The following is a 12,373-nucleotide window of genomic DNA, read 5'->3' as shown; positions in this document are numbered from 1 at the left end:
ATAAGAATAATGAGTATATTTAGGCACCAAATAATTCTAAAATCCTAAGAATTAAGGGAGAAAAATATGATATTTTGATTCTCATCAAATTCCCCCACACTTAGCTTTTGTTCGTCCTCGGGCAAAACTCAAATATAATTTCCCAAAAACACCAAGTTTGTAACACCATCAACAAAGAACAACCAAGCTCTTCAAAACTCATAAAATATCATAAACAAATATTCTTAAATAGCTTACAATTACTTAGTAAGCATTTTCATTCGAAGATGGAGTAAACTAAATAAGTAGACCCTCACAGAAATAAACACTCGACTCTCATGTGTTTCGCTCAAATTTATTCCAATGGAAATGATCTACCATAGTGTTATGCAAACAATAACATTATTCAATGAATTATTTTTTTTTAATTTACTTTATTTTATTTCAGTTAAAGAATTAATAGACCACAAGGGTATTTTAGTAATATTTTATCTATAGGGGTATTTTGGTAATATTTTATCTTAAAACTTGTAAGGTGAACCCTATTTAAGGGGTAAAAGTAATGAGAAAAGGCAACCATTGATTTAGAGTAAACAAGGGTTTTGGTTTCTCCTCAACGAGCTCAGAGGTGTGCATTCTCTTCAAATAACCTAGGGTTTTCAAGCTTCCCTTTAGCTAGATTTTCGTTTTTCTCTTCTTCCTCCCTACGAATCCATGTGTCAGATCCGGGACCGTAATAACTGGTATCAGATTGGGAACACAATGAGTGATTCTTCATCGCAAGTAATATGGATTGCCGCGCTCGATCTATTGGAAGAAATACGTGCAGGAGTTATAGTATGGGAAGAAGCCTTGCAGGATGGAATGCGTAAAACTTCCATTAAAATTTTTGCAATTGAGAGGCATCTCGCTACCACAAAAAAGGTCAAACGACCTAAACTTGCTCGAGACTTTGTCTTGGACAGGAAGAAAGGCCAAGGGCCAGAAAATTTCACAAGTTTCGTGCATGAAAATCCAGAGCTGAAGTCCAGCAACAAGGCCCCTGCAATTGCAAAATCGGAGGGGTATTCAGCACAACCCTTGTCGGAAAGTCTTAATTTGGGTTCGGCGGAAGCCCCCTTCACATGGGAAGCCAAACATCTCCCAGAACAGGGGATGAAAAAAATCTGAGAGCCCTCTGTCTTGGAAAATCTCTCGCAACGAAACCCTAAAGGGTTGTTGTTTGCCATCGAAAAAAGAGGAGCCTCCATTAGAAACAAATCCGGTGGGCTTTGGCTTCCGAACTCTCACTCTCCCTCTCAATGTCACTCTCAGTCTCGGCAGCACATCACAAAACAAATTTCAAAAACATTTGGGGTAAACTCCTACGACGAATTTCTTCAATTTTCGTCTTCTCTTTTCTCAAATCCCTCTATGTTTTACAAAATTCCTCTCCAATGGCATTGAAATTATTTAGTGAAGTAGAGAAACAAAGACAATTTTACAGAATCCCGAATTTTGGGTCTGAAACGCAAGATGGGAATTTTTTAGGAATTCCGGGAATGGAAAAAATAAAATTTCTATGGGTGATGTTTTATTGTTCTGATGATGAGAACAACACCAATATGTCTGTTCATTTTCAATTTGAATTCATTGTATTTATTTTTCTGGATGATATGTATGTTGCTCAGTCCCTGTTCGTGGAAAATTTACAATTAGAGGGGAGGGGGGAGGGGGGGGGGGGGGGGGGGGGGGGGTGGGGTTGGTGGAGGTGGGGGAGGGGGATGGTTAGTCAACTTGACACAGGAGATGAACTTCAGCCACATTACTCAGTTCATCTCTTGACGTCGTTAGTGGAGCGCCAGACTTCAAATCATCTCGATGACTAAGATGAAGCTGAACATCATCTCCACGTATAATTTATGGAATTTGGTTTCTGACCCTTTTTGCCAATCATCCAGATGAAGTAAACGTCGGGGTTCGAACCCTCGACGTTTTTTTTCCCTCTCTCGCTCTCTTCTCGTTTTCTTTTTTTACTCCCTCTCTCCCACACCCCCTCTCTCATCTCCTTGTGCCCCCGAGGTCTCTGCTCCCTCTCTTCTCTCGGACTAGCTCTCCGGCCTCTGTCTCTCGGTCTTCTTCTTTCATTTTGTTCGCCCTCTCTCCCACACCTCCTCTCTCGTCTCCGTGCACCCTCGAGGTCTGTGATCCCTCTCTTCTCTCGAACTCGCTTACATTACTGATTGATGCTACACTTTTCTCCACCGCCTTCGTTTCATGGCTGACCAACGTGTCTCACCTGTGAACCGCTCCTGCAGCTTATTACCGAGCGCAGTGCTTAATCTGTTCAGCGTCTTCTCCCACGAGAAGTCTTTGTGCACCTCTGCCACGGGCATTGGCCCCGACGATGAGTCCAAGACAGCCTCGATCACTTTGAGGACAAGTATTATTATGGTGTTGACAGCATAGACGGTGCGGTGAAGGAGCTTCTCCACTATAGAGATCTTCCCTTGGGAGGAGATGGGAGGAGACCCGAGCCCCTGCGCCAAATCTCAAATCATGGTCGCTGGTTTATTGAACCTCCCTCTACTGCTCCTCTCACTCCTCCAATAATCTGCGAGTGAATCATGTGCTCGGGCGAGAACCACAACATCCTTTGGGGTCTCCTCCCTGGATTGCCTCTGCAGGTGAAGTACGAAATTAACCAAAAGCTAGCCTAGCCAAAACCTCTTGATCTCCGCCAACACGAAGTTACACACATCCAACACCTTCACGCTATCGTCCAAATAGGACATGGGGGACTTCTCTAATCTGTCCATCTTTAGATATGTAAGAAAAGAGCTTCCGCCAACGTCTTGGGTAGCGATTTCATCAAAGGGTGGGGGAGTTTGGATAGAAAGAGGAAACGAGAGGCTTCCTAGCTTTGGTTTCTGAGATTATTTTGCCACTTGTCTTTGTTTATCTCACCACCCATTTTGGGACACAAGAAAACATGAGGAAAGAATTAGGGTTTCCTGTCTTGAGGCTTTTGGGTGGGAAAGAAGATGGAGTGGCCGACATCTTCGAACGAGTACAACAAGCTTGTCATAAGGATGAACATGCCTAGGGTTGTGTTAATGAATAGTCCCACATGGATTAGAGAGAACGAATATGTTGAGTTTATTAGTTGGGAAAGAGGTTTCCTAAGATGGCTAGTCATTTTGGGATAGGCCTTAAACCTAACTTCACATGGTATCAGAACAGGTACTTATATGTGGGCTTCCACCCAAATTATCCACATGCAAGAGCCCAGAGGGCCTACACGTGTGTGGAGTGTAAAGGAATAGTCCCACATCAATTAGTGAGAACAAATATATTGAGTTTATTAGTTGGGAAAGAGGTTTCCTAAGATGGCAAGTCATTTTGGGAATAGGCCTTAGACCTAACTTCACATGGTATCAGAACAAGTACTTATATGTGGGCTTCCACCCAAATTATCCATATGTAAAAGCCCAAATGGCCTACACGTGTGGGGGAGTGTAAAGGAATAGTCCCACATCAATTAGTGAGAACAAATATGTTGAGTTTATTAGTTGGGAAAGAGGTTTCCTCAGATGGTTAGTCATTTTGGGATAGGCCTTGGACCCAACTTCACAAATTGTTTCAAATTTGATGGAAGCGCTTCCGTCTTTGTGGTCTGACACATGAACTACATTAAATTAAAAATTCTACACGACTTTTATCAGATGCAAGTTGACTTGAACCAGACCAAACATGACTCAACCTGGACTAGATTTAGACCAGACCAGACTCGACCTAGACCAGATTTGGACTGGACTCAACTCAAAATAGACTCAGACCAAGACTCGAACCAGACCAGATTTGGACCGGATTCAGCTTGGACCAGACTCAGACCGTACTTGAGTTAGACCAGACTCGGACCTATCCTAGGTTGTCGAGATGTATATCTTAGGTAAAGACAAGTTGGGTATTTGAGCGGTGATCTCTTTCGATCTCGTCTACTCATGGTCGAGTTGACCACGAGAATGACTAAAGCTTTGAGTAAAGCTTCAACCCCGACCTAGACCACCGAAATTACTACTACGTAACTTGATGGCAATGACACTTCCCATGTGTATGATCTCTGGCAACATGTGACACAGGTAACTATCTTAAAAAATTCTTCAATAATATCGAGGGCCTCTGGCGTGAAATAGACTTCAGCCGATCGAAACTGATGGAGTGCTCAAGAAGAGCGAATATATGACCTAGACCATATCCGACCATGGAGAAAAACCTTTGAAGCCAAAATAATTCAATTTCTGTTTATTAAATATGAAGACCAGTTGGCAGACATACTTACAAGAGCAGTATGTGGCAAGAACTTTTATAACTCACTTGGCAAGTTGGACATCAGAGATCTATACTCACCATCTTGAGGGGGATTGTTGGCATGAGATCCTCGACTTCTTCTAGATCCATAAAAACAGAAGAAAAAGTCCTCCGTAACACCAACTTCGGAGATGATTCGAGAGACCAAAATTAAATCTAACTGTAATTTTTTTATATAAATACGTGTTGGAATATATGATGTAATTAGGGTGGCACTAATATAATTAGTTTAAATTTCTTGTCTCTTCTACACTCTTATTAGGGTAAAGGGTATACTTGTAATATTGGTAGTTTTGATACCTATAAATATATCTTATGGGGGAGGGTTTGGAAAAGTCCCAAACCCTAATTTCCTATCCTCTCTTTGGACATGTACCATATTTCTATCCTCTCTTTCTCTTCTCTCTTCTTCCTTCTTCCTTCTTCCTTCTCTCTCTTTTTCCTAAAGTTATCATCTATGGAATCCGGAAAATCAACATGGTATCAGAGCTATGATTTTCATGATTCAATGCCTGTTCTCTTCTCTATTTTAAGAAGTATTTGCTGCCACTGATGGGTAGTAGCAGAGTAAGGATTTCCATTTGAGTTTCTTTGATTCATCAGAAAAAGAGTTTGATTATTCTAATAGCAGCTTCGATCATAAAATGCTGCTCTGTTAATCATATTACAAATTTTCTATTTCTTTCTATATCTCTATTATATGTTGAGATATGCAATTACAGAAACTTTCCATACTTGCTGATTAGAAACATGTCGTTTTAATCATTGTTGTTGCTCGTTGTAAGTCAAACGTTACTGGCTGGAAATGCTTCTTCGCTGGCAAGCCAAAACTATCTTAGCCAGTTGCGAATTGACGGGATTTCGTTCTATCACTATGTTGCTGATTTTAAGCCTAATTCGTTGTATTACCAACGTCGTGAGATTTTTTCTCCACTGTTGTTGCTGACCCACCCAAGTTCACCTAGTGATGGTTTTGCTGACCAGAAGATCACTTGCTCCTGTTCAGTCGAGTTAATCTGGGTCAACCTAACTTGGCCCACTTATTTCCTACCTCGGTTATACGGGTCTGGGGCACAAGGTTTATTTTCCCGCGACTCGGCTATATTGGTATGATATCTTACTCGGTTCGACTCGGTTCTCTATCTCTGACTGGATTATTATCTTGGATTATTACTAGGTTCCAACTTCATTATTTACTGATGGAATTGTTGCGAATTATTTCATGTGTCCTTATTACTCTTAAGGAATTCTATTATTTATCGGTTATCCGCTACTATACAGTTGCATATGTGGTGCATGTTATTTGGGCATTGACCCATTTGCTACTACTATTGTGTCTCTTTGATTGATATATTCTTTCTGAAGAAGAACTCCCCGGTTGCTTGCCTTAGGTTCATAATTCGCCGACTGTTGTTGGCATTGGTTCATCTGATGTGGAATTTGAATTTCTTAGAACAATAAAGCACATGGTGGCCTCAACATCTTATCTTCCTCTTTCCCATTACCCTTTGGTAGTCTTTCTCCTACCATCCTTTATTTGATTCTCACTTATCCTTATTGGCTAACCCTGTTGGACCATTGCTTTGGTTGGTCCCTTTTACTTATATGGGTGTTTTAACTCCATCGAGACTTCTTATTGGTACCCGTGGGTCTTTTATCATTGTCTCGTTAATGACAGACATTAGCCACTTTAGTGATTATTATCACTATATTTGTTCAAAATCCTTTGAGTTTGGTTTCGATTTATGTTTTATCACCCATTTCTACCCTTTGAGAGTTTGTACCTAGTGTCGTATTTAACCTTGGGACACTGTGATGGAAGAAATTACTACTACATCTATGTTATTTGGTTCAAGCTGGGATTACTGCCATTACCTTCCAACTTGAGGGGGAGTGTTGGAATATATGATGTAATTAAGAAGGCACTAACGTAATTAGTTTAAATTTCTTGTCTCTTCTTCACTCTTATTAGAGTGAAGGGTATACTTATAATATTGATAGTTTTAATATTTATAAATATCTCTTATGGGGGGAGGTTTGGATAAGTCCAAAACCCTAATTTCTTATCATCTCTTTGGACGTATACCATGTTTCTATCATGTCTTTCTCTTCTCTTCCTCCTTCTTCCTTCTCTTTTTTTTTCTAAAATTATTATCTATGGAATCCTAAGAATCAACAATACGGATGTAAGTTGATGAAATTGAAAAAAAGAGAAAGATTTTACCAAAAGTCTAGAGGGTAAGGTTACACAATTCAGTGTGAGGACTCTTACCAGTTGTCATCAGGGAGAGAAGAAGGGAGGCAAAGCGCCATTAATTTATTTAATTACTTGTCTTTCAAAAAGAAGTTAAATGATTCTGTAATAAATAAAGATATAAAGAAAGGAGACGTGTCGCACACTGGCGGTCCCCTCTTGAAAACCTCTGCATTGCTCCAGAACTTTCTCTTCTCTCTTCCTTCTTCTTCCTTCTTTTTTTTTTCTAAAATTATCATCCATAGAGTCCTAAGAATCAACCATACGGATGTAAGTAGATGAAATTGAAAAAAAGAGAAAGATTTAACCAAAAGTCTAGAGGGAAAGGTTGCATAATTCAGTGTGAGGACTCTTACCGGTTGTCATCGAGGAGAGAAGAAGGGAGGCAAAGCGCCATTAATTTATTTAATGACTTGTCTTTCAAAAAGAAGTTAAATGATTCCATAAATAAATAAAGATATAAAGAAAGGAGACATGTCGCATGCTGGCGGTCCCCTCCCGAAAACCTCTGCATTGCTCTAGATCTTTCTCTTCTCTTTTTTTCTAAAATTATCATCTATGAAATCCTAAGAATCAACAATACGGATGTAATTAGATGAAATTGAAAAAAAAAGAGATTTTACAAAAAATTTACAGGGAAATATTGCACAATTCAATGTGAGGACTCTTACCATTTGTCATCGGGGAGAGAAGAAAGGGAGGCAAAGCTCCATTAATTTATTTAATGATTAGTATTTCAAAAAGAAATTAAATGATTCCGTAATAAATAAAAATATAAAGAAAAGAGACGTGTCGCACGCTGGCGGTCCCCTCCTGAAAACCTCTGCATTGCTCCGGAATTGGCAAAAAGGGGACCACCCACACGGCACTTGGTAATGTATATGCGCCCTGGCAGCAAAAAAGTCCATAGGAAAGAAGGGGCACTCACTGGATACTCCATCGTGCGGCCGATAGACCGAATCACGTATGGTACTTCTCTTGTATTTAATTCCAAAAAGGCAAAATCGACGAGCCCAACAAGGAGAAACCACGTGACACGGTCTGGATATTATCTCGATATGCCACGTGGATATTATCTCGGTATTTAAAAAATACGGTCTCGTACGGAGGATGTTGACGTGTTTCTAACCTAAGTACATCGAGACCCAGTCCCGATGCCTCTCCTTCTTCTCCAATCCCCGCACTCCAATCTGTTTACCCTTTTTCTTTACTGCTGGTCCATTTCGGACAACACTCCCGAAATAAATTATTTCCCGCTCCTCTTTCTTTCTTTCTTTACTGTTTTTTTTTTTTTTTTTACCAAATTTACTTGTTTTCTACTATTCTTTGCCGAATCTAGAAAACAACTTGTGAAAAAGAAGAAAGATGCCAGAAGAGGGGAAATGATATGAGAGAGACGTCGGTATTTTCCCTTTTATTTCCCTCTTCTGCAACCGTTGCTAGCGTGTGAGAGATAATAAGGATTTGTTGATTGTTCATCTCGCCACTTTTGCTTCGACGAAATCCCAGCTACTTTCTGCTTCCGTCGCTTTTCTTCTGGGTGAGAGATCTATGCCTTCGACTGGATCGGCTTTATTTCTGTTCTCGCAATTGAGTTTCCTCTGGTAGCGCTTCAGTTTCTTCGATTCCTTCTTCCCAAAACTTGTGTTTCAATCTGCCACCACAGGAAAAATGGTGAGAGGCAAGACTCAGATGAGGCGCATCGAGAACGCCACCAGCAGGCAGGTCACCTTCTCTAAGCGTCGGAATGGACTGCTGAAGAAAGCCTTTGAGCTCTCCGTTCTGTGCGACGCTGAGGTTGGTCTGATCGTCTTCTCTCCGAGAGGGAAGCTTTACGAATTCGCCAGTTCCAGGTGCGATTCTTCATTCTCACTTAATAGGATTTCCTTTTCATAATTTTTATCTTTTCCATTTCTCTTCTTTCAGATCAACAGCTCTCTATTTCCGTAGATTTTAGCTAGGCTGTATCCCCCTGGATCTAATTGTACTTCGAGCCACAGTTTTTTCTCTCAGCACTGTACTATTGAACCTTTAAGTCTGCAGCTTCCAACTGGAAAGCTTATTTCGTCCTCGGTCGAGGTGATTGAGTTATACGGACCAAACCGAAGCGGAAAACTAAACACCTTTTTCTCCAACATTGAAGAAGAAAGTGGTTTGGTAGAGAGCACCACCAAATTTTGGTCCTTAATATCTCCCTGTGGTGCACCTCTACTTTGAACTAAATCCGTTTTGTAGCTTCTCTTAGTGTGGTTAGGTCTTCCGGTAACAGTTTCTAATGCTTCTTCACTCAGGTTGAACGTGAAGTAGTTCAGCGGAAAAGTAGTTCTAGAGCCTTCATTAAAACAGAAAATCTTAAAAGAGTAATGTGAATAAAATAGAGATATCGTCTTCTTGTAGTTCCTAAAGACTTCAGAAAAGCAGCTCTCAGTGGGTTCATGTGATTAGAGATTTCCATGAGGGAACTATGAAATGCATCTGCTTACCTATTATGCTAGAAATCCTCGTTGGATTTTTAGGAGAAACCAGCTTAGTGAAGGGAACTCAAACCCGATTATAGCTTCTCTAGCTTCTATAGTCTGACTCTCTTCCTTTCATATTTGTGTTTTAAATTCTTCGCTTTCGACTCTTACGTCGTTCCCTTTACGAACTTTCTTCCTAATGTAACTTGATGTACAAGTCTATATGTACGTATTGGCATAACTCATTTATATAAAAAAAAAAGTAAAAGAAAAATGGTAAGGCCATCTTTAAAGTTCAGATTTATGTTTTATTTGAGGGAACAATATATTTTATAAAAATCTTTTTCTACTAAAGGTATTTGAAGCCTACCATTCCTCGCAAAAAAAAAAAGGGTGGGTTATTATTTTAATGTAGGATAGGGTTTACGGTTTCTTGTTCTTTTTCTTGTCAAGGTTAGCTCGGACATTGACCTCTCAGTCTAGCTTTAGCCTCATTCCATTTATCCGTGACCTGGTACATCCTTCAAAACAAGAATTTATTGAAACAAAGGACTGGTCATTACAGACTAACAGAAACTGCCGTTTCTTGAAGAAAGCCTGTCCTCAATCATCATCTTGCCTCAAATAAAAATATAGTCTCAACCTGCATTTGTTTATCTCGTTGACATCGTTTTCTTCCCTTAGGAGAACGTGAGAATGTCTTCATTTACCTTGCTGCCTGTCATATAATATCCCTCATCATGCGTCGGAGATTTTTACTTTGATGATTGCCTATATTAACCCCTCATCATGTGTAGGAGATCTTTGCTGTGATGATTGCTTATGTATATTAACTATTCCAGTAGGAGTTGATCATCTTCAATATGAGTAGTTACTTCGATGAAGCTATCTTCTTTTCTTGTTATGGGTCTCCTGGGGGCACCATTCCTCGTCATCCAAAAACTATCCATCTCATTATTTCTGTAGAACTTTTACCTGTGGAAACTTTCTTTTAGTAAGCACCTCACAAGACTTATTTAGGACAACTCTTTCAGTAGCTTCGGTGGAATTCATTTTCTGTTTTCCAGCACTGAGTGAAGTTTGTGTCTTTTATTTGGATTTTTGATAGAGTGCTAGGTCATCTTTTAAGATCAAGTCAATTAAGTTCACGAGTATTCATACGCGTTCCAGTCTTAATTGATGATCATCCCTTTACTAACCAACTAACCTAATTGGTATAGATCCTTGGAACCTCAGATTTCAAGCTTGGAAGTTGCCACGGCAATATGGAGTATTAATTACGTGCCAAAAGGACGTTCCATTAGGAGTATGAATATTGCCAATGTGGGATCATGCCCCGAGAAAGATTGGTTTTTAAAAGCAGCAGTAGTACCTGAGACTTTCGTGGTTATTGAGCAGTAAAGAGCCTGGGAATGTTGAGTACCAAACATGTTCTTCTGGACTGCTATAACATTGAGGAGAAGGGCAAAGGCAATCTATCACCAAGCACGTTCACATGATTACAAGCATGGAGTGCTATGGTTGGTTAAACTATTGCAACCATGGTCTCGGCATTTGCTTTGATTTTATAGATAGGATATATCCATCTGATGTTCATAGGATAATCTTCAAGCTCTCCATAATCTATTTTGGTCTCTTTTGACCTCTTTTTCTTTACTGGACCATCTGATGTTCATAGGATAATCTTCAAGCTCTCCATAACCTATTTTGACTTCTTTTTCTTTACTGGAAAGAATCAGATATGATATATTAAAAGACCAGAACAGTACTATGTATGTATGTAAGATCGATATTCTCCTAAAATAATAAGATTTAAGAGATTGAAAAACTCTTGGATTAGGAAAATAAATCCTGATATGGGATTGAATTGTACTGACTCTTTCAGAAATTAATCCATTAACGAAGTTAAGACCTAAATTTTGGAGAAGTTCAATAAATAACTACTCTATAACATTTCCAAAACCTTACAAAACTCAGATGGCTACATATAGTAATTACTGTATTGATGATAAAGAAAAGGCCAGTGTAATAAGTAATAAAGATGGCCCATAGGCTAGCTGCAACATGATTTATATGCGAGGGTACACATTCTTCAAATGATGCGGAACTGATTAAAAATAAAACTGCAGACACACATGCATACACTGTCATTCGCACACAGATATGTATATGTCTGGATTTCCTACTATATTGGATTTGACTCACCGAGTTTATCAAAATTACCTTCTAACATTATCATACGTGTATGATAATCTATGCTAATATAAATTAACACAAATTATTGTATATTCCTGTATGCTGGTGTGCCAAACTTCTCATCATGTTAGGTGACTGTGGTAAACAAATTTCACCTTCTTCCCATAGATTGTGTAGGGACATCTTAGACACAAACATTTTAAACATTTAGTTTTTCCACCTTCAATTGTTTTTCTGTATGAAGTTTGTGGTAAACATTTCATTTGATCCTCTTGTTTGCCCTATGAAAATTTTGTTAATTTTTTTACCTTTGTTTAACAGAATGGCCCACTAACATTTTATCAAATAAGATTTATCATATATGTGTGATATAAATAAAAAAATTTCCTATATGTTTTGAAGCTTATTAAGTCAAGGACGCCTTGGTCTGGATATTACAGCATCTACTCTTCCCTTGAGATATGCTGAATCCTTGCGCATATGTATGAGGTTATAGTAATATGAAACATCTGTAGAGGTAAACTTGAACTGTTTGTTGAAGGTTGCAATGGATTTTCTTGGAGTACTTTTGTTGGTCCATCTTATCCTACGCAACCACCATGTCCGAAGGCTGGAAGGGATCATCTACCACCCAAATACATTGCCCTTCTTTTTGGGACCATAACCTCTCCACCAGTGAACCCTTACTTGAATGATGGTGTGACGTTGGCTTCTACATGTTCTTTCTTTTACACATTATTTTAGGAGTTGTATGGTAATTGGATTCTAGGTGAAAGTAATCAATTGCCTGAAAGTGTTCAATTTTGCATCCACATAACGTTAGATATTTTATTGTACTATGCTTGTTAAGGCTTCCTTATAAAGTGTTTCTCAAATCTCATGCTTCAACTCAATAAAAGTTTTATTCTGTAATGCGATAGTTGGTGCACTGACAACAAACAATTCAGGATCTTTGATGGAATGGGCCTCACGAGACAGTGTGTTTGACATCAAACTTGGTAACAGCATAGGATCTACGATTAGCTTATTGACCTAAAAAGGGATACAACTATAGGTGCCACCATTTTTTAACATCTTTTTTTGTTTTATCCTTGCTTTCTTCTTTCTGTTGACACTGTTTTTTTCAAGGTTGCAG

The 12,373-nt window shown here is 39.1% G+C and overlaps 1 protein-coding gene across 1 annotated transcript in view; it reads left to right on the top strand.

The window, feature by feature from the left end:
• Positions 1-7,949: 7,949 nt before the first annotated feature.
• LOC137934161 (MADS-box protein SOC1-like) overlaps positions 7,950-12,373 on the top strand; it is a 101,104-nt gene continuing 96,680 nt past the window's right edge. The window contains exons 1-2 of the mRNA XM_068778413.1: positions 7,950-8,123; positions 8,250-8,436. Coding sequence (XP_068634514.1) covers positions 8,255-8,436 — 182 coding nt within the window. The 5' untranslated portion in view covers positions 7,950-8,123; positions 8,250-8,254. The remainder of the gene's footprint in view (positions 8,124-8,249; positions 8,437-12,373) is intronic.

This window comes from Aristolochia californica, unplaced genomic scaffold, assembly GCF_029961685.1.
Source record: "Aristolochia californica isolate CCGP_79_NKW_82.1479 unplaced genomic scaffold, dmAriCali1.0.hap1 SCAF_6, whole genome shotgun sequence".
Classification (NCBI taxonomy): Eukaryota; Viridiplantae; Streptophyta; class Magnoliopsida; order Piperales; family Aristolochiaceae; genus Aristolochia; species Aristolochia californica.
Note: the sequence above shows the minus strand (reverse complement) of the source record. Positions and strands in the feature narration are given on the sequence as shown.